The sequence below is a fragment of the Sarcophilus harrisii genome, chromosome 4 (genome assembly GCF_902635505.1).
Source record: "Sarcophilus harrisii chromosome 4, mSarHar1.11, whole genome shotgun sequence".
NCBI lineage: Eukaryota > Metazoa > Chordata > Mammalia > Dasyuromorphia > Dasyuridae > Sarcophilus > Sarcophilus harrisii.
In genome coordinates, this window is record NC_045429.1 from 421,308,551 (window position 1) to 421,331,696 (window position 23,146).

General features: G+C 34.3%; 1 protein-coding gene across 2 annotated transcripts in view; it reads right to left on the reverse strand.

Annotated features, from left to right (window-relative positions):
* SPAG17 (sperm associated antigen 17) overlaps nucleotides 1-23,146 on the reverse strand; it is a 236,943-nt gene that overhangs the window by 180,531 nt on the left and 33,266 nt on the right. For both annotated transcript variants that reach the window (XM_031967380.1, XM_031967379.1), the window contains exon 3: nucleotides 13,964-14,035. In XM_031967380.1, the coding sequence (XP_031823240.1) occupies nucleotides 13,964-14,035 (72 nt within the window). The remainder of the gene's footprint in view (nucleotides 1-13,963; nucleotides 14,036-23,146) is intronic.

Below are 23,146 nucleotides of genomic sequence, written 5' to 3' on the forward strand. Positions count from 1 at the left end.
AATGCTAAGTATACTATATAGTCCACAAGACCACTTAGTCTATTGTAATTATTGGCTATTGTCTTTTAAGTTAGGGTAGCTAGGTGACACAGTAGATGGGAGTGCCATATTGAAGTCGGAGAGAATCATTTTCCTGAATTCAAATCTAGCCTCATACACTACTAGCTGTGCTATCTTGGGCAAATCAGTTAACCCAGTTTCCCTCAGCTTTCTCATTTGTAAAATGAGCTGACGAAGGAAATGACAAAGTACTACAATATCTCTGCCAACAAAATCCCCATGGAGTCATGGAGAGTTGGACAAGACTGAAAATAATCACAAAAAGCTATATTTAGGGATAAGATTTAGATTTAGATTTAAGAGGACTTAAAAACATTAAGTTGAACCATTTTCAAATGTTTGCAGTAAGTAGGCATGATCTAAACCATTGAAAGATGAAATTACCAAACACATTATGTGATTTGGGATTTTATTTCATAGTTTCTGACCACTTCTTGATCTATTGAACCAATTTGGATTACCCAGTCCCCATTTTCCATAGAAGCAAGAATCATAGAATTATAGATTTAGAGGTGGAAAGGACATTAGACATCACTGAGTCCAAATTCCTTCATTTTATAGATGAGGAAACAGGCTTAAAAAGGTTGAGTTAACTTGCCCCGTGTTCCTGACTCTAGATACAGCACACCATAATGTCTTCTTCTGTCTAAATCCTAGCTATCCCCAAATGCTATGAAATGAACATGAAGTATACCTGCTTTTTTGTAAGGCATTTGATGATGTGTCAAGTTATCCTTGTGGACAAAAAAGAAGAGATGTAAGCTACAGGATAACACATTTAGGTGAATAAAGAGCATGCTGGATTACTGGACAGAGAAGATAACTCTAAATATATTTATATTAGGGAGTAGATCTCTAGTAGAAAGACCCAAGTATCTACCCTTGGTTTTTCATGTACTTTATTATTGTTGTTATCAACAACTTGGATGAGGTGCATTTACTAGTGACAAAGATCTTTGTAAAATTGGGTGGGAAAAACATAACATGGTTCCAGGGGTAAGAAAACCATGATTTGTCTTAATTTAAATTTCATTCTTCAAAAAGTAGAGGAAGTAATAAAGAAAATGATATTCTCTATCATCTCCTGATCAATAAGGAAAAATTCTTGCTGATGTAGAAATTCTGGGAACTTGGAAGAAAATGACAGCTCCTTGAGACTCCATGATAGAGGAAAGAAAAGCTGGGCAAAATGACATGTACCTCAGCTCTGGAAAAAAAATATTTCAAAGTGTTTAAAGGAAATATAAGTATCTAAGGAGGAAATATAAGGTCTAGAATTATACAGAAGTGTTAGCTCAATTTCCCAAAATTTCCCAAAAAAATAAATTATCAAGACACAAATAATGATCTCTGAGGAAAAATAAGGAAAACTGTCTAAAGAGATGAATATTGATGCATATGAAACTCAAACTTCTTTTTTTATGTGTCTTCTTAAGTATTGAAGTGAGGAGTAAGATATGGAATTTATTTCTTTGGCTTCAATTATTCTCTCTATGTAAATGATTCCCAAAATTATATCCAACTCATTTATCTCCCTTGAACACTAGGTTTGATTCACCAATGAAATGCCTCCTGAATATTTTCACCTACATGTCCCATTTAATTAAATATATCCAAAGGGGAACCTCCTTACTTCCTTCATTTCTTTCAACTTCCCAATTTCTGTAGAGAGCACCTCCATCTTTTCATTGACTTTGATTCATATCCTTGGAGGCAACCCTCTTCTTATCCCCTATGCTCAACCATTCACTCTATTCATTAAACAAATATTTATTAGAAACCCATTTTTATGTAATAATATCAATTAGCAAGTACTTATTAGATGCCTAATATGTGTCTGGTGCTGAATGAGTGCTAGGAGTGCCAAGAAAAGCAAACCAGGTCCTGCCTTCAAGTACCTTCTTTTCCACTGAGGGAAAAATACCTAATTGTAATATAAATCAATTAGACACAAGTTGTTCCCTAAAAGCATCATCACCTCCCTGCTTCCTTCGCACCTATGCTTCCACATTGTTCTCTGTATCCATAATTTCCTCCCTCCTTTTTCACCTTTTTTGAGTGAATCCTTTAATTCTTTAATGCTCAGATTGACATAACCTCCTCCCTAATCTCTCTTTTGATAACATACTTTTCTTCTTTGGGTATCATATGGGAACTTTTTTGCACCTTTCTAATATTCATACCATGAAATTCAACATTTGCCAACCATTGGTGTGCATTATAGTTATCTGTATTCATGTTTTGTCTTCTTATAGGATTGTAAGCTCAGTGACTGTGGGGTTCAGGTTTTTAACTTCATCAGGCCTAACACAATGTACTGGGGAGAGAGAGGGAATGAGAAAGAGAGACACACAAATTCACACAGAGGAGGAGGGGGAGAAGGGAGAGAGAGAGAGAAGGAGGAGAAGAAGAAAAAGAAGAAGAACAAGAACAAGAACAAGAAGAACAAGAACAAGAAGAACAAGAACAAGAAGAACAAGAAGAAGAACAAGAACAAGAAGAGAGAAATGGGGGGGGAGGTGGGAGAAAGAGAGAGAGAGAGAGAGAGAGAAAGAGAGGCAGAGAGAGAGGCAGAGACAGAGATAGAAATGCACACAGAGAAACACAGAGAGAGAGATAAAGAGAGAGAGGGGGAAGAGAGGGAAAGAGACAGAGACAGGCAGAGACAGAGACAGAGATAGAGGGGAGTGACTGCAAGATTAATACTCTTGTAAAGTGGAGAAAATGAGGAAGACCCTCACACTGGGTGAAATTCTCATATGGAAAGCCATACACAAGAGTTACAAAAGATAGGTATGGATGGGTGATGATCTCCATTGATGTCAAAAATTTCAAAATCCAAGATCCTAAATCCATTTTCATATTTGATTATTAATGTTGTTCTTGTATTTGGACTCATACACATGTACACATACCCATATCCTTCTTGTTACCAAGTCCTGATCCCGTTCTCATAATCAGACCATGTGCCTCTTCCTGACACTGGAGAACAGCCTGGATCATTAGTGTTGACATTCATTGGTTTGGACCAATCCAGTAACATCTGAGTGCCCTCTTCTGACATAAGTTCTTATTTTTGTTTTATTTTGCTTTATAGAAATCCTTCCTTTCTTATTTCTACAAAGTTTTTTCTGCATAATATATACTTGTAATACTTTTCTTCCTTCTTCATCTCTAGTCAATGATTCCTTCCTTTCTTGTAGTCTACAACTATACATTCTCTTTGAAACAAGGTTTTTCCATACAAGTCCCTAATCATTCTTAAAGCAGACTGGAGTGGGTTTGATATTACTGGCTTTTTCACAACTTGTGATTTTATATTTATATATATCAAGTTTTATTAATTGGTTCCAGATTAAAATCATTCCACTGGATCCCAATTTGGGGGGGGTTACTATTTTGATAGAAGTTTTAACTGTGGTTGCTAAGAGTTCTGGGGCAGACCTCTGCTGGTCTCTAGGCATTTCTTCACAATTGATGTGGAATGGAAAAAGATATACATATGCTGTTATTCACTTTACTCTTTTTAGGTCTGTACTGGCAGTAATATCTTCAAAGAATTTCAACAAGTTCCTAAAACATGACCTTCCCTTCCAGAAAATCATGTTAGCTAGGCTTGCCTGACTCAAGCTTTGCTTTCCTAAGCATCATTTTTTTTCCATTTTTCTAAGCATCCTTTTTCTTGATCTCTTGCAGCAGTTTTTAATACTTTCCCTATAAGTAAAGTTAAACTAACTGGCCTGTAATTTCCTGGTGTGTCCCTAAGCTCTCTCTGAAATAATGACATTATGTTGGCTATTTTCCAGTTCTTCCAAGTATTTTTTTTTTGTTTTAAAATGCAGAATTGGAAATACAAGAGAAAGTTTCCTGTCTCCCTTTTCCTTAGTCTTTTCCAGGACATACTATATGGGCTGGCCCCCATGGATTAACCATTTTAATAATTTCATACTGCTTAAATATTTTTACAAATTATTTATTCCTATTGCTAAAACATGATATTTGACCATTTTTCATTTTGACAAGGGGCACCCCCAAAATAAGTAGAAATTTCTATTTGTACTGCAAAGAGTGTCAGTGTGAACAGAATTTCCCAAACTAATTTGGGAATGCTTTAGAATTTGAAATATATTGACAGGCTCCATAAATCTTAGTTCAGGGGGCCCTGCCTGAGATAAAGGGAAGCTGGAGAAATTCTGGGTTAAAATAAAGGAAATTAAGTCAATTTTCATACAAAACATCATTGCACATGATAAATGGTTATGATATGTACATTATTTCATATTGACTGTTTTGGAGGTAAAGCTATCGCTAGCATGGACATTTTCTTAATGAATCCCTATGGACACCATGTGGAATACCAACAGTTTGGGAACAGCTGAATTAGGGGCATTGTTCAAGGAATGAAACATTAGCAATCTGTTCAAGAGAGGTAACAAGTTAATAAAATGTCTTCTGCATTGTGAATTGTTGCAAATAATATATGAAGAAAAGAACTTGGATACACGTGAATATGAGATAATGGAAAGAACATTGAACTGGCAGAAGGAGAACCAGGTGACAGCGCCAACTGGCCCCTTGTGACTGTGTAATATTGGGCAAATTTCATCTCACTGGACCTCATTTTCCACATCTGTAAAAGAAGACGGTTGGACTAGATGACCTCAAAATTCCCTTCTGGCTCTGAGATTCTGTGATCTATGGTCTGCTCACTTTATTTCTAGGTATTATGAAAAGAAGAAAAATGAAATAGCTGGGAAGCTAATCTTCTTTGATGACAATTCAATGTAACAATACCAAATAATATCTATAAGACAGTGAAAATAATTTAGAAATGAAGATGCAATATTTGCAGCTTCTAGTACTTAGTTTGGATTTATCTCAATACTCCCAGGATGAATATCTTAAATAATTTTCTTAAACCAGTCATTCAATTATGAAATAACTTTAGAGAAGAAGAGGTATTCCCAGTAAGAACTTTAAGCCAATCTGGGTCAAATGGGGATGGGAGAAAAGCATACATAGATATATGTACATATTTACACAAGCACATATATTTATATATATGTGCATATATACATATACCATTTCCTTATTGATAAGAGTAAAGAGAAAATTTAGTGAGAAATTTATAATCTGCATGTTATAAATATAATATATAATGTAATGTAATATATAAATATATATTATAATATGCATTTTATATATGATGCATTCAAATTAATGTTAAAGACATTTATATAATAATAAACACTAATATAGTTTTTGCTATGTGGCAGACACTATTAAAATACTTTATAATTATTATCTCTATTCTCACAACAATTCTGGGTGGTGCTATTATTATCTTCATTATACATATGAGGAAACTGAGGTAAAACTGGGTCAAATGACTCGCCCAGAGTCTCACAGCTAGCAAATGTTTGAGGATGGATTTGGCCTCAAGTCTTCCTGATTCCAGGCCTCTTTGTCTATGCATTGCACCACCTAACTGCCTTTGTAGATGTCTGTTTCATGAAATCTGTGGGGATCATTGCTATGTATATTGTTTTTTGTTTTAGATAAAGGTATTTTTGGAAATTGATGTTCTTTTGGCTCCTTTTCACCTTGAGATTTCATTATTTTATGATATATATATATATACATGCATATAAATTATATATATGTGTGTATATACACATAACACATACATACATTATTTCATTCTTTGTATTTATATCACCACCATTTAGTACAGTGCTTGATGAATAGTAAGTACCTAATAAATGTTGATATATTGATATATATGTTGTGACCTATTTGCAAATAAGCATCACAAATAATCCTTCTTAAATGTGGAGAAATATTTCCAGTTATAAAATAAGAAAGATTGTTTGTTCCAACTTCAGATAAGCAAACTCTTGTACAAATGAGACATCCTATAGTTTTCTCCAAATTTCTAACTCAATGGCTTTCAAGTTCCTCAAAGCTGTGTGTCTCAAAAGTCTCCACCGTGAGGTTTCTTCGTGTGGTTCATGTAATTTCACACATGACTTATTATTTTTTTTTTTTGCTGAGGCCATCAGGGTTAAGTGACTTGCCCAAGATCCCACAGCTAGGAAATATTAAGTGTCTGAGGCCAGATTTAAACTCAGGTCCTTCTGACTTCAGGGCTGGTGCTCTATCCAATGACTTCAAATTTTCAATGTTGAGTTTCTTTCAAAGAAAAATGATATTTTAGCTGGTTCTAAGTAACATATATGTATATACACATACACATTTATATTCCCCCCCACATACACACATATATATCCTCTATATATATATATATATCATATCATATCTATCTATCTGTCTGTCTGTCTGTCTATCTATCTATCTATCTCCTCTATATAAGTTAATGTGGTAAGCATTTGAGAGCTTAATATATACTCTGGAAGTATATATTGAGTTATGGAAGGAAAGAATCATATACATTATCTAGTTCAACCTGTTATTTTACATATAGGGAAACTGAGGTCTTCAAAATTACAGTGACTTGTTTAAGATCAAACAGATAGTAAAGAGAATTGGAATTTGGACACTCATCTTTGGCTTCAAATTCTGTACTCTTTCTTCTCTTATCATTCTGTCAACAAGGATATTACAGCCTAGTTTAGGAAGATCAGACACAAACACACAAATAACAATAATGCGAGATAAATGCATAAGAGAAGTACGAAGTGCTAAAAATTTAGAGGAAGGAGAGAGGCTTTTTTGTTGTGGGATTAGGTGAGGCTTATCAGAGACACTGGCATTGAACAGGCTTTGAAGGATGGCTAGAATTTTAATAAGGAGAGACTGGATAGGAGAAATAGCAGAATGCACTTAGGCAGAGAAAATAACATGTCCAATTGACTAGCTTCAACATATCACTACAGATTTTTACAAAATATTTAGAATGCACCTGTTTTTTTGCCAGGTGTTTTCCTGACAACAATTCCTTGAGTTAGACAGAATTAGTACTCACAGTTTATGAGTAGGATAACTGATGCTAAGACCTTAGAAAACTTTCCCATGATTACACAATTGCTGTTAAAAGTTGGTGGGGAGGATTTAAATCTAGGTCTCCTGACAGGTAATAAATAAAGAGAAATATATTCATATAGACATATGTAAGGAATATATGTTAGGAGACTTTATAAGGACCAAAGAAAAAGACTTATGTCATGTTTGAAAATACTTATATTTGTCATATATTCACATCTTGAGGCTTGTAAGAGATCACAATTTAAATATAAAATTGTTTTAGAAATTATTTAAGTGCTTAATGTATATTTCACTATTCCAGGTGCTAACTAGGGATGCAAAGGCAAGTGAAAGCCCTCAAGGAGCTTTCAATATAGTAAAGAGAAAAAAACAAGTTATGTAAATAATTGCAATAAAAGCATGAAAAGGATTGTCTGTAAAGTGTACTTCATTTCCCTGAAGACACAAGTTATTGAAGACACAAGTCTGACTGGTGGGAGTAGGGGAGAGAGGCAAGAAGCTTCAGGACTATGTCACTTATAAGGCCACATCTGAGCACAAAAATTTAAAAGAAGGCTTGGAGAAATTTTCAAATAGATGAGTGTAACCATAATTTGAGGGAATATAGCCATGGTAGCATATAGGAAGACCCTGAGGGCAAGTAACAAAATTCAAAGTTGGATAGAAGATACTGTAAGACATGCATGTCTTGAAATATATTTCATGAAATATATTATGAATTAGCCTCCAATTTCTTCCCCTAATACAGTAACTTGCACTGGAATTGATTATCAGCTTATGGCAAGATTTACTAATTCTTGCATGAGTGAGTAACTATTGCTTCCCACTTTTGTTCAGATGGAAATATTGAGAGATTAAGCTGAATTGAGGCTAATATTCTCTGGGAGACATGTATTGAGGAAAAATCTATGGCAGTTCTTCAGAATTAGGGGCTGTGAGAGTTGAATACTTGATTTATTTCTACTTTATTGACTTGTTCTGTTTCAGTGATATATACAGTTCTGAATTTATGGCCATCTGGTTTGGTGTAGCAATTGAAGCATCAGTGGGGGCTCATCAGTGAGTTTAAAAAGACAGCAACATCAAAAGTATCAGGCATCTGATGAAAAAGCACAAGTATGAGAAGGAGCTTGAAAGGTATATGAGGTAGGCTGTGGTAAGTGTCATCAAAGACAACAATCCAAGAACTATGAGGAACTATGGAATTTGGAGGAGGGAACGATTATGTCCAGCTGGGGAGAAGGATGTCAAAGTTCCCAGAGCATCAGGGAAATGACAACCGACATTAAAATGTTCATAAATAAAAAAAGAAAAAAAATCAGCCTGTCCTTTGGGCATTTTTGTTTATATGGCTTCATAAAACAAAATGCATTATTTATAATCTTCCAGATTACTATTTCAGTTTTTGTCCCAGTTTGCTGTGACATAAACATTTTCCAGTTTGCAGCTTTAATAGCTATTCATTGGTGTTATTATGCTAAAGTCAATAACACTTGTCTCAGAGACACAGTGCTTTTCCAAAAGACTATCTCCTTTATCAGGCATCCTTGGAGAATAAGCTGTGACCCATAAATGCATTTTCTGATTAACTAAAGCTTAACCTCTTAAGTGACAAAACTTTTAATATTTTAACCATTTTGGATGGAAATCTTTCTAAATTAAAACACAAATTTTGTTATCTAATTAGGGTATGATATTGTATATAATCTTGGGCAAATTATTTCAATACTCATAAACTCAGGCTCCTTATTTATAAATTTGGAGTGGGAATACTAGATGATTTCTCTGGTTTATTTCAGCTTTACCATTATGTGATTCTATAATTTTACACTGAGACTTTTTGATAATAATGCAGTATAATTATGATAAATACTGTGCTTTAATACAAGGGTTTTGCATTCTGTTTAGAGTCATTTATCTTCATGCAAAATAGCTTCATGTTATTATACTTTGGGATTTCTTTGTTTGCTTTTTAAGTATTTTGAGCTCTTTGTGAGTATTTCATGTGTTAAGTATCCCTTAACTCCTACAAATACACTTAGACAACTCTTCTATAATTTAATCTTACAGAGTTGTTTAAAGGAGAAGTGTCAAGGATACATAATATTTCTTTGTGTGGCCTGACCCAGATTAAAATGTTTTGATAAATGAGTATTTCTCTCTTGTATTTAATAACTAATTATTGTATTAGAACCAAGTTTTCCCCCCTTTTCTTCTTCCTCATCCAGAAATCAACCATTGGGGAAATCTCTCTTAAAGATATTCCCAGGCTAACATCTAATCAGACAGTAAAAAATTCTAAGTTTCAGCTAATGAGTGTTTTTCTATGCATTGTATTTGCCCAGACAGATCTGGGAAATGTTGATTTTCTCTGTTGTCAAGACAGATGATATGGAAATTGATGTCTCTTTGACTAAGACTGGAATGATCCAAGTCACATACTCCAAGACCCTCATTTTAACATGGTCCACTTTCCATTGGGTTAACCAACCACAGTTGATTGGTACCTTTCAAGAACATCTTTTCTTTGAAGGGTGTATAAACTTTGAGCCTGCTACCATGCATGATGAGTCTTTGGAATAAAGGAGATGGTTAAATGATCATCCTTTTATTAATCTAACCTTATTAATAAAATGATTAAATTATCCAGAAATTATTTTTCTCAGAAGTTTTCAATCATCACAATGTAAATAAGAAATATTTAACAAAATAAAAACAAATACAATAAAACAGAGATAATATGCATTTTAAAACTAAGTCAACATGTTGTCCAGTGTTCTGCATGTAAGGATTAGTAGCCCTCATTTCTATTTTAGTTTGAGGCCCCTGGCTTAGAGAACTAAGAAGTAAAGTTATTTGTCCATTGTTACAAAGCCAGTACTCAGTGCAGGAAATGAATGTAAATATTTCAGACTCCAAGACCAATTCTCTATTCCACCATGTTGTCTTTCCTGCCATCATATAATTTTCTGCTTCTAAAATGTGATAGGCTGGAGAACAAGACGTTTGATTTAATTCAACAAGCTTTATTAAGTGCATACAATGTGCAAGACATTATGTTTTTTGGAATTGTGTTTAAAACAAGAATAGTCTGAGTGAAGGAAGACCTAAGGGATTTTCCTATGAATATAGTGCCTGAGTTTTAAACATGTTTCTACAACATCTGTTTGAGGTCATACCATACATGCTCTTTTCCTTAAGTCCCTTTCGTATATCAGAGCTGAACTTTATTTATTGACTTTGATCCCCAAGAATTAACCTTTTTCTACTTTCCTGCTACAGACGTTAAGATTTCCTCATGGACTCTGATTGTGGCTTTTTCTGAATGACCTAATTATTTCATTTGTTTTGCCTGTTGGGGTCTCATTTATTATTAAATGGTGCTCTGGATAGGTGAGATGGTTATATAAGTGATCCCCAGGTAAATGGAGGATTATTATAAAATAATATTGGATATAAATTATTACCTTTGCAGAGTTCATATTTTAATTTGAATTGCTTTCTTTCAGTAATAAGTAATTTATATGATGTTCACATTATTGATTGGATAGAAATAGATTGCCTCTGTGATTCTTTGAAATTCTGAAATTCTTGTTAATTTGGTCAGCTAACCAGACAAAAAATTGTTTAGTTTAACAAAAGAAAAAAATGGTGGTCTAACTAGTTTGAACAAATATCCATCCAGGAATTTCCAATGCAATGAATTATGGTGAGTGCTATCTTTGCTTCCCCTACAATTTTCCTCCAGACAGAAAAGTGTGGAAGTGATTTAATTCAGACTCCAAATATGTAAGTTATCACTACATAAAGAAGACAATGTTGAGGAAATGTATGAAAATCAAAATTAGAATTAAAACTTCTTTATGCTGCAGTGTTCACTCAAAAGGTTATCCATTTAGCCATGTTTGGTAATATTATAGTTAATAACCGGCACCAAAGACTATATCATTGATTTGAATCCATGTTATTTGAAGAATCATAGATTGAGGGAATGACTTTCAATTATGTATAGGGCAAAACATTCTTGAGGCAAAACTGACCTTCAAGTTAGTTAGATAGACTAGAATACTTATTTTTATCAATGAGACAGGATCCCCTTGATTCAAACCGACTGATTTCTTTAAAAAAATATATCTCTTCCATTACCTTCAGAAATGATAGATCTTAGAATTCAGGAGATAAAATACCATTTCTTCATTGGGGAAAGGGCTAAGGAGTAACTTTGGCTACTAGCAATAGGGTAAATGGATGGGATCATGTTACCTGACTTGGCCAGCAATTCAAAATGCTACTCCTTATCTTCTGGAAGATGGAGAGGTAGGGAAAATAGACGTAAGAGTACTAGTCTTGATGTATTTGGGATACAACAGCTTCATTGAAGTACTCCACTTCTTACCCTGGTCTCATGCCACATACCTAACAATACTCTACTCTAGTCAAGACTTGGAAAAATGTCCTATTGGAAAAAGGTGTCCCATGTAATTTTTCTTACTTCTCTCTTTGCCAACTCATATATACCTCCCTGATTGCAGAGGTATCTTCTCCCAGAAATTACATCTGCTGGGAAATCTGGTCTCATTAATGGGATATGGTCACTGTCACCAACTCCATATTTTCTGTGTTATCTCAGAAGAAATTATAGAAGGCTGCTAATTGAGAGAGATGCTGCTTATTGCTGGACGTGCCTGTGAATATGGATTTTTCTTTTATATTTCTTACTGATTTTACTCACAGAATGTTCCATGACATTAATGAATATCTTGTGCACCCAAGGTCCAATTCATGCCTCATTCTTTATTCTTCTGGAATCGTTCAGAGAAGGGTATGTGAGAGGGTCAGGGAGGTTCACTGCCCAAATGTTCCAATGGAAGGGCCTGGTAGAACCAGATGTGAAATGGACCTCCCCAGAGTGAAGAATATGCAATTGAGGAGAGCCATGGCACATATTTGAGGCCAGAGTTTTTCAAAAGTAGCTTTGGGTTTGCCATGATGTGATATTCCACATCCAAGTCAAAAAGTCTGTTGGGATTATATGTCAAAACACGCATGCTATCATTTCTGCTTTTAAAAGAACATCTTTGAAGTAGAAAGCAGCTCTCAGTAGGCTAATGAGTCCCAGCATAAGGAATTGGGCACTGCTTACTATAGTGTGTGCTGTTTTAGAAAGAAAATTCCAAATCATTTAAATTCAGGTATCATACAAAACTCCAGCCACAGTTCAAACACTTGATTAAGTCTTTATAACAAAAAATTCAAGGTGTATTATATATCTCCATCAATTTAGAATAATTTCATTTCCATGATGAGAAATATCCAAAGAGAGTTAATACTATAAAATTCACAATCCCATCAATATTTTTCTTTTGTTCTGTTATTATAGTCATATCTAACTCTTCAGTACCCCTTCTGGGATTTTCTTGGCAAAGATAGTGAAGTGGTTTGTCATTCTTTTTCCAGATTATTTTACTGATATAGAAACTGAGGCAAACAGGGTTAAGTGTTTTGTCCAGAATCACACACAATGGTAAATAAATACAAAAGAACACGTTAAGATAGAACTGAGCAATTCATATAAAAGGACTGCAACTAAAAAAACCCAAAAACTCAAAAAATGAACTTAAATAAAAAGAACCTTGTTTTAAAATCTGCCAAGACCTGAGACACATTTAAGAAAGTTTATTAGTCATCACTAGTTCAAAATACAAATAAATTCTTTTTAGAAGAATTCAAAAATCTTTATGCCCTAGGTTCACAGGAACATAAAACCTTGCTTGAGAATTTTTTAAGCAATCTTCTAATTAATCACAAGATTTTATAGCCTCTCACAGGTTGTAAGTTAAACTTTAACAAGGCAGGGCTAAAGGAAATCCTGGTGCATTGAGCATGGCTGGGTCAACCAAACCAGACCTTTATGTGGAGCAGCTGCTAGAGGCAGAATGGGCCATGAATCTAGAAGGTGACATTTTAATTTTTACACTGATGAAAGGGGGGAGGTAAAACATGCAAATAGTCTACAAACTGATGAGAAAGCAATCTGCAAGCAAAATATTTCTATGGGGCTTGAAAAAAATTACATAGTATGATGGGTAGGAAGAGCTCTGGCATTAGAATCAGAACCTTGGTTCATATTCCATTTCTGACAATACCTGATGTAACTATAGGTAAGTAATACCCTCCCTGGCCTCAGTTTCCTCATCTGTAAAATGAAAGATTTGGATCAGCTACACACCAAGGTTCCTTAAAAAGGAATTGTGATCTTTGTGAAAATGTGGCTTTTTTGCTCTTTTATAATAAGTTCTCCTCTTCAGGAATTTTATTTAAGAGAAGTAGCCCAAAAACTATAGACACAATTCCTATTTCATTTTTAGAAATAACAATAATACTTCAATGATTTTAAATATTTAAAGGGACTTTGTTTTCCTTTATTTCCTTTACCCTTAAGGGAACTCTGAAAGAAAATAACACCTAATAAAAAGAGAGGTTAGGACAGGATAAGTAGCTAGTATACAATACACACATATATGAATATATACATGCATATTATATATTATTAACATATATATATCCATATTATAATAAATTCTATATATAAAACATATCTTCCACATATATAACACATATTAATCCTGCCATACATATGCATACTAGAGAATACCCCAATAAGATAACAGATCATCCTGACCACTAATTACCAATAGGGAAACTGGAAACTAGTTGGGATAAGCCAATCTGGCTGTTTAAAACAAAGATGGAAATGGGTTTTCATTCAGCTCATTTGGGCTTGCCTTGTGGCATTCTAAGATCAGAAGTTGGGAAGAAACCACTTTGTTGTCAGTGACAAAATGTGACATCATTAAAAAAAATAATAAGAACCTTTTCAGTAAGTATTTTCACCAACCTCATAATACAAGGGTACAGATGTGCCATTTTTCTTTCCTTTTGGAGGTGGAGGTGGAGGAGGTGAAGTGATCTGTAAGACAAGGAAAAAAATTTAAAATGAACAAGAAGCATGGATGAAAAGAAAGGCTTGCTTTTCACAGACATAGAACTGAGGGATTTTTGCTTGATCATTTTTTGCCTTTTGGGATCATCCAGGGGCTCAAACAATTGAGAGAAGGAAACTTATTCTGAGATATTTATATAGCACGACATTATCCTGGGAAAACATATGAATTCCTAAATGAAGCATTACAAAAAAGAGTGGCAGTGATTTATTGTGGGGTATCAAGATTTTGAAGCCAAATATGGAAGTGTCTTCTGAGTGAGCCACAAGAAGAGAAACTGGCAGTCCCTCCCAACAATGAGACCAGCTTTGGGGCTCAAATCTCAACAATTATCCAGAACTTTCTGGAAGCCATTGAAGGGTATGAAGAATTCATCCACTAGTGTAAGGGATGGGGAAGGTGGTCTCCTTTCTCAGGCTTAGTAGATTGTAGTCACAGAATGTAGTCACAAATGATGAGGTTTTAATGTGTTAACAAGGTATCACATGCTGTGATCCCTTTATGAGATGAGAACACCTCTCCGATTCCAGAAGGGAACAAATGATTCACTGAGCAAACAAATTGGCCACACTCTTGGGGACTTTAAATAGCTAAGCCCTGGATGGATTTCAACTGTGTGAAAGTAGGAGAGATTACAAGCCATGAGTTGCTTGTTCCTTTCTCATTATCCTCTACCTCCATTTGCCATGTAACTTTGAAGGGAAGCTTCCAATAGGACTCATAAGTTTGTAGGGGCTAGAGTTTTTTCCCCTGACTCTGCTTTATTTATTAAAAGAATCCATGTGCTTGGAAATGTCTCAATGTAGTGTGCTTTCTAGAACCCCCAAATTGGGGTGCCAAAATATACTATGATTTCTAGAGCTCCTATGCTGGGATGCCAAAATATACCATCCAGACTAGCTCTCTGGAGGATCTCAGCCTGACCAATAAGAGAAACTACTAGACCAACACATTTGCTAAACTCTGTTTCTCCCTTCTGCTTTATTATTTTATACAATGGGAAACATGGTTCATTATTTAGTGTTTTTCTGTTTTTTTTTATTTTTCTGACAGCTAATTTCTATTTTAAATTATGTTTTTCTATATAAAAATAATTTTTAATTGTGCCATGAGTTGGTATTTTTGGATTTGTGGATAACTTATTGTATCCTATTCAACTGTTTGGGAAATCTCCTTTCCAGCTTGATGATCAAAAGAATCACCTAATGGTGTAGAACTTATTTTTAAAGTTTCCTGACTTTATAAAAGGAAGAGAAGCCAGATGGAGTTGGAACCCTTATGCTAGAAAAAAACCTCCTAAGTTAATCTTATTATTATCTTCAAGGAGATATGGCACTCTTCACCAGGGATTTGGGGGTTTTCTTCTTTCCTTGAAGTATAAGAAGGAGAAGGGGAATGGAGGCAGTGGGTAGCGCTGAACTTGGGTTCAGGAAGATCTGAATTTCAATTTTCTCATCTGTAAAATAATAGCAACCTCTTCATAGAGTTATTGTGAAGATCAAATAAGACAATAATTATAAAGTAATCAATATAGTCCTGATACTTTTGCTGTTATCACTGTTATATTAAATTCAAATACAATAATTTGTTTAGTCAATCAATAATGGATTGACATCCACTTTATTTCCAAGTCTTTGTTACAACAAAAGTGACTATTAAAATATGCTTGCACTTATGGGTTTTCTTTTTTCCTTTATTGTTTGGCTATGCCTACAGTCTGCATTGCCCCTACCTGGATTGTCACAATTTGGGGGTTTTTCAGTTGTGTAAGTGCTTTATTGATGGCTCTTGCATCTATGAAAGTGCTTTAAGAATATTTATACCTAAAGCAAGAAAAATGATTGATTCTACCATCCTTCTAAATGCTCTAAGTGTGTCAAAGAATATTTCAGCCAGCAAAGGTTCTGGAGATAAGAAGTCTAGTTGCTGCTAGTGATAGCAACTTTCTTTTCTTATTGTAAATAGAATTGTTTGTGCCATAACTTTATGACTCTATGAGGTTTTTCTTGCACATTTACCATTGCTACTGAAGTGATAAAAAGTTATCATAAGACATAATATAAAATAAATTTGAGAGAGCATAATTGTAAAAATAGGGATTTGGTGACAGTTCAATTGACTTGAAGAAATCAAATGATACATCCATCACAGGCTACAAAGGTTTTGCTATTTTGTTCTACAGGAACAGCTTCATAGGCTCAAGGAAATACAACACAAAGTCATAAATGAATAAGTGATTTGGGGGAACATTATCTTTTATAGCTCAGGGCAGATGGAGGAGTGGAGGAGCAGGATCTAGAGAATAACAAAGATATGTATTGAGACCTTGAGACTGTCCTAAAGATAGAAAAACCTGAGTTTCCCATCAAGATTGAAGTACTAACAATAAAAAAGCCAGATGAGCTCCAGCTCCTCATCATTCTATGCTTAATGACAGTCTAAGTTCCAAAAGGGTTTTTCTGTATTTAAAGATGCTAACTAACCAGTTTGGAAGACTGACCTGACCACAGTTTTACTTTAGCAATTCCTGGGGAATAATCTCATCTAGGTTTTACATCACAGTCCATAAATGGTGTGCTTTATGGTAGATATGGAGGCACCTATTAGGGAGAGTACAGGGAACTTCTGACAGGAGACATCCTGTGTTGCTCTCTCATTTGAGTTAGAGCAGACTCTTTCCATTGGCAGAAGAGCCAGAACTAGCTGTGTTTTTTAAAAATACCAGACTGGAACAGTCTTGCTCTCTCTTTCTAGAAATGTCCAGAGGATAAAAATCTCTGAAAAGCACTAGTATCATAAATTAATCTGGGCAGGTGGAGAAGGGCAACCTTCCCTATTGTTTCCTTTTAGGCTCCATGGCCCAGAGAATTATAATTGGGATTTTGTTCTGTTTCATTATCCTTTCTTTCAATTCTAGGCACCAGTGGTAGAATCTCTGGACATTGGGAGTTTGAACCATATTGTTTCTAGAGGCAGGATTTTGGGCTAAATGTTGCTGGTAGTTCAACAGGGAATCCTGAGAAACTAAGGTGCTAGGATACAAACCTAGGGGGCTTTGGACCTTGAGCTTGCTATATACAAACTGAATCACTAAACCTCATCCCTTTTTTTTCTCCTGAAACTGTAGTAATGTTAAGGGGAATTATATCCCAGAGATACTGGACAGGGTGGTGGTATATTTGTTTGCTATATCTTTGAAGAAAATATTCTTTTATAAAGGCTTATGTGGTTGTTAAGTACTTGAACTACAATGTAGGAGACCCCCAAAATGGGGAAAACATAATTGGTAGAGGTTGAGTTCAATAGCAGAGAGACTAGGCAACCCTGATGGTTTTTAGGTATTAGGGAGAGGCCAGGGTAGCTTCTGTTACACTGTAGTTGTGAGTTGTGTGTATTTTCTTCCACAAAATGTGACCATATATGTTAAAATAAAAATCAACCCTATGAATAACAATAACCTTGCTTTCCAAATTTTATAGAGTATTATACAGTTCTCTTTAATTGTCCTGACTCAGTTTCCCTGTACTAGTTTCCCTGCACTAATCCTGACTGAGTTTCCCTGAATTGTTCTATCTCGGTTTCCTTTTTTTTTTTTTTTTTTTTTTTTGTTTTCTTTTCTTTTCTTTTTTTTATTTAATAGCCTTTTATTTACAGGTTATATGCATGGGTAACTTTACAGCATTAACAATTGCCAAACCTCTTGTTCCAATTTTTCACCTCTTACCCCCCACTCCCTCCCCCAGATGGCAGGATAACCAGTAGATGTTAAATATATTAAAATATAAATTAGATACACAATAAGTATACATGACCAAACCGTTATTTTGCTGTACAAAAAGAATCAGACTCTGACATATTGTACAATTAGCTTGTGAAGGAAATCAAAAATGCAGGTGGGCATAAATATAGGGATTGGGAATTCAATGTAATGGTTTGTAGTCATCACCCAGAGTTCTTTCTCTGGGCGTAGCTGGTTCAGTTCATTACTGCTCCATTGGAAATGATTTGGTTGATCTCATTGCTGAGGATGGCCAGGTCCATCAGAACTGGTCATCATATAGTATTGTTGTTGAAGTATATAATGATCTCCTGGTCCTGCTCATTTCACTCAGCATCAGTTCGTGTAAGTCTCTCCAGGCCTTTCTGAAATCATCCTGTTGGTCATTTCTTACAGAACAATAATATTCCATAATATTCATATACCACAATTTATTCAGCCATTCTCCAACTGATGGGCATCCATTCAGTTTCCAGTTTCTAGCCACTACAAAGAGGGCTGCCACAAACATTCGTGCACATACAGGTCCCTTTCCCTTCTTTATAATCTCTTTGGGATATAAGCCCAGTAGTAACACTGCTGGATCAAAGGGTATGCACAGTTTGATAACTTTTTGAGCATAGTTCCAAACTACTCTCCAGAATGGTTGGATTCGTTCACAACTCCACCAACAATGCATCAATGTCCCAGTTTTCCCACATCCCCTCCAACAATCATCATTATTTTTTCCTGTCATCTTAGCCAATCTGACAGGTGTGTAGTGGTATCTTAGAGTTGTCTTAATTTGCATTTCTCTGATTAATAATGACTTGGAGCATCTTTTCATATGACTAGAAATAGTTTCAATTTCTTCATCTGAGAATTGTCTGTTCATATCCTTTGACCATTTTTCAATTGGAGAATGGCTTGATTTTTTATAAATTAGAGTTAATTCTCTATATATTTTGGAAATGAGGCCTTTATCAGAACCTTTGACTGTAAAAATATTTTCCCAGTTTATTGCTTCCCTTCTAATCTTGTCTGCATTAGTTTTGTTTGTACAAAAACTTTTCAGTTTGGTATAATCGAAATTTTCTATTTTGTGATCAGTAATGATCTCTAGTTCTGCTTTGGTCATAAAGACCTTCCCCTTCCACAGGTCTGAGAGGTAAACTATCCTGTGTTCCTCTAATTTATTAATAATTTCATTCTTTATGCCTAGGTCATGAATCCATTTTGACCTTATCTTGGTGTACGGTGTTAAGTGTGGATCAAAACCTAGTTTCTGCCATATTAGTTTCCAATTTTCCCAGCAATTTTTATCAAACAGTAAGTTCTTATCTCAAAAGCTGGGGTCTTTGGGTTTGTCAAAGATTAGGTTGCTATAGTTGTTGACTGTTTTGTCCCTTGAACCTAACCTATTCCACTGATCAACTAATCTATTCCTTAGCCAATACTATCTCAGTTTCCTTAACTGTTCTGCCTTACCCCCTTAGTTGAAACCCCGCCTCTGCTCCATTAAGGATGAGGACCATTTGCTAAGATTATAAATTGTCAATGTCAGACTCAAGATAAGAGGGGGAGATCAGACTTCCTGACTCTTTCTGTCCTCAAGAATTTACACTATCCCTCTAAAATATTCCAAAAAATAAGACTATCCTGGATACCTCATTGACATCCTTACTTCTGTTTATTCAGACATCCTGACTCTGGCTTTTAGTAAGAATTTATGGCCTCCCCCCATCCTGACAAAGCCAAATGGGTCTGTGAAGAAGTTTCCCACTTCCGTCTCCTTTTTTGTCTGTAACTTCCCACTCTCAGTGTTCTGACTCCTCCGCCCATGCCTTGGTCTACCCCTGGAGCTGAGCCATTTGGCTATATATGTCATTAAGAACTCACATTCATCGCTGGATACTTTGAGACGAGAGTCCTATCCAGTCAGTTATGCTCTCCAATTAATAAAATATTAAAAACTCTCTAATCTCTCTCCTGCCTCAGTTTCTCTGACATTACACTTTTATAACTAGTTCATGTATATTTTTGGAACTTAGTGGGTAAGGTCTTTATGATTATATTTTTAAAACTTTTTATTGTGTTGTTGTATATTTTAATGTGAGCCAGTTGAGGAGTGAGATAATTTAAAAAAAAAATTTTGACTCCTCAATGTTTAGTACAGCTTCACTCATAGTGCTTAACAAATTTTAGGGACTGTACTATAAAAGTTTTGCTTAACATTTCTGTTTTCATGTTTTTGCTTAAAAGGATTTTATGCCCTTTTATATAGTCAAATTTTTGTAAAAGTGCCATGTAGAGCTAAGAAAACATGCATGATCCTTTCTATTTCCATTTAGTAATTGTCAGAGATCAAATTGTCTGTCACAGACTCTAAAAAAATTCTTTTCAAGTTCTTAACTTTTTTGATTTATTTTTTTCTCAAATTTGTATAGCTTAAAAAGGAATAGTTTCCCAACCAATAATTTTACCATCTATTCTTCCCTGTACTATTAGATCCTACATCATTTGTTGTATTTGTACTAAATATTAATATTTCATTATCTATGTTGGCTTACAGCTAAGTTTCTCTACTTAAATCTTGTAAGCAAGTCTATTTTTACTATTGCTTTGTATAAGATCATGATTCCTGTCCCTGCTTTTTAAATTCAGTTGAATAATAATTTTTACTCTGATATTTGCATGAATCTTTATGTACTAATGTGTTTCTTATAAAGTTTATTTTTATATTCTATTTTAAAATACATTCTGCTTTTCAATTTTGTTGATGAATTCATGACATTCATTTTCATAGTTAATGAGATAGTTGAATGTGAATTTCCCTTCATCATAACTTCTTATATTTTTACCACTTTTCTACCTATATAACTCTTTACTAAGAAGAACAGGAAAAAAAATCTGATAAACAACACTAGTCTGTAAAAAATACTCATTTGTGATCGCATGCCCTTCTTCCTTTCACCAAGGTGAGACTGAGCTCTGGTTCTTACTCTTTCTTTCTTGATACTTAATCCTTCTTTATTATAAACTTTCCTGTAGTGAATTTTGTTTTGCTTACTTACATTTCTTAGTATTTCCAAGTTTCTATTATTCTTAAATGTTCAAAAATTGGTTCTTAGCATTTCCAAGTTTCTATTCTTGAATGTTCAAAAATCCTCTCTTCTAATAAAGACATGGTTTTTTCCTGTAGGATTATACTGCTTTTTAAGGATAGATTATTTTTATCTTCATGTTTTTAATATTTTATTATTCTGTTTATTTGGCTTTCTGTTCTCTTCTTTTTATTTATGTTGAATAAAGGTTTCTCAGTTTTTTTTCTAGTCTTTTCAAAAGAACACCTTTTAGTTTTTCTTTTCAGGTCTATATTCTAGATTTCCAGTTCATTTGTTTCTTCTCTAACTTTCAAAGTTTCTTCTTTTGTACTTATTTTATTTATTTATTTTTAATTTTTAGAAAATGCATATTCATTCCATTAATCATTAATCATCCCTTTTATATTTTGTAAATGTAATATTTTGGGGACACAAATATAGGAGTGTATATATGTATATGGGATCTATTTGTCGCCTATTTATCTATCAATCTTCATTCCCCTAAGGACTATTTTAGCTGCATCATAGAAATGCTGATATGTTTTCTTATCATTCTCACTTATGGTACTGAAAAATATGTAGATTTTCTAGTAGTCCTATTCAGAAGATGTCATAATTCTTGTATTGCTAATTCAAGTAGCTCTTAGAAGGAGAGGATTGTCTCCTTAACAACTGTCTGTTGTCTTTCCTTTTAGGCTCAGATGTAGCCATGCATGCTATATCCCCTGTTCCCTATTACCCTGTTATTTGGGTCTTTGGCTGGATTAATTTTTTGTCTGCCATTTTTTTGCAAAGTTGGGAACCATGAGATGGGTATTCTTGGTTTTGATACTTTGGAGTTCATACAAATGGTACTCGAGGCAAAGGGAGGCATGGTTTAAGTCTCTTGTTTCCCCTCAAATAATGAGGGGGGCTGAGCTAAAGTTTACTACTTGTTGAACGAGAGTGATGAGGTAGAGATGGGGTGAACCAACAGAATACATGCAGCAGCAGAAAATTTGAGTGATCCCAAAGCACAAGTCCATGAGCTGGTTTATATCTCCTGCCATAACATAAAAACTGGCAGGTGAAGGGTGCTGAGTGAGCACTTAAGGAATAAATTTCTTAATTTTTTTATATATGGGGCTTCGTTGTTGAGCCTCTTGCTTTCTTTTCTTTTATGTTCAGCTGTAATTGCTCTATATGTAGAACATGTTGTCTACATATTAATTTTTGATAATAGGGGGTAAGGGGAAAAAAGTGTAATCCTCTATTTTGTTGGTCAATGACCTAGAATTCTTTAATCTTTTATTATTTTTGCTTTTTGGCAAAATAGTTGCACTATCTTTTGTTTTGATTTGATTGTGGTTCCTTGGTTCTTCCAAGAGTTCCTGTTTGGCTGTTTGTAGGTTTTATTTATTTATCTTTAATGAATTGTTAACACTAGTTTTGTTTTTGTTTTTTGTTTGTTTTGTTTTGTTTTTTGGTATCTTCAGTCTAGGTGGGTTTGTTTGTTTTTTCAGGAAGCAATGATAGGTTAATTCAATGTTTATTTTGTCTTATAGTTCTAACAGATCTGTACAATTTTCTTTTTGATTTTTTTTTTGAAATATGGTACCCAGAATTTTTACTTCATTATGGTTTTCAGGAAATCTGAAGATTCTTTAATTCCCTCTTTCTAAATGTTTTCAAATCAGTTATTTTTTGATAATATATTCCTTATATTTGCTTATTTTTTAATCTGTTGATTTTGTTCTATTTCTTATTTTTTTCCATGAAGTTATTGAGTTACCTTTGCTTCTTTCCAATTTTCATAGAGCCTTATATCTGGGTAAAGTTTTCCACCTTCTGTTCAAAGCTATTTATTCTCCTTCCAATTCTTTCACCTCTATCATTATTATTTCATTTATATTTTTAACCTTTCAATTAATTTTTTCTAGACTTTGAGTTCTTGTGCCCAAGTTATTTTTTTTTTCCTGAGACTCTCCTTGTTCTTGAAGAGTTTCCTTTTCAGTGTTTCTCATGATCCACAGTATTTCTTTAATTGTCTGAAATATTCTTCTGTTTACTCTTATCTTCAGCCCTTGGTCCCCATTTCTGACTTTGTACCAAGATGATTTTTTTTAAGTCACTGGAATTGGAAATTCCAACAAATCCACTTCTCTGTGATGTGATCCTCATCTCTTCTATGGATTTTTTAAGTCATATTTCGTTTTGTTTTTCAAAATTCATCATGC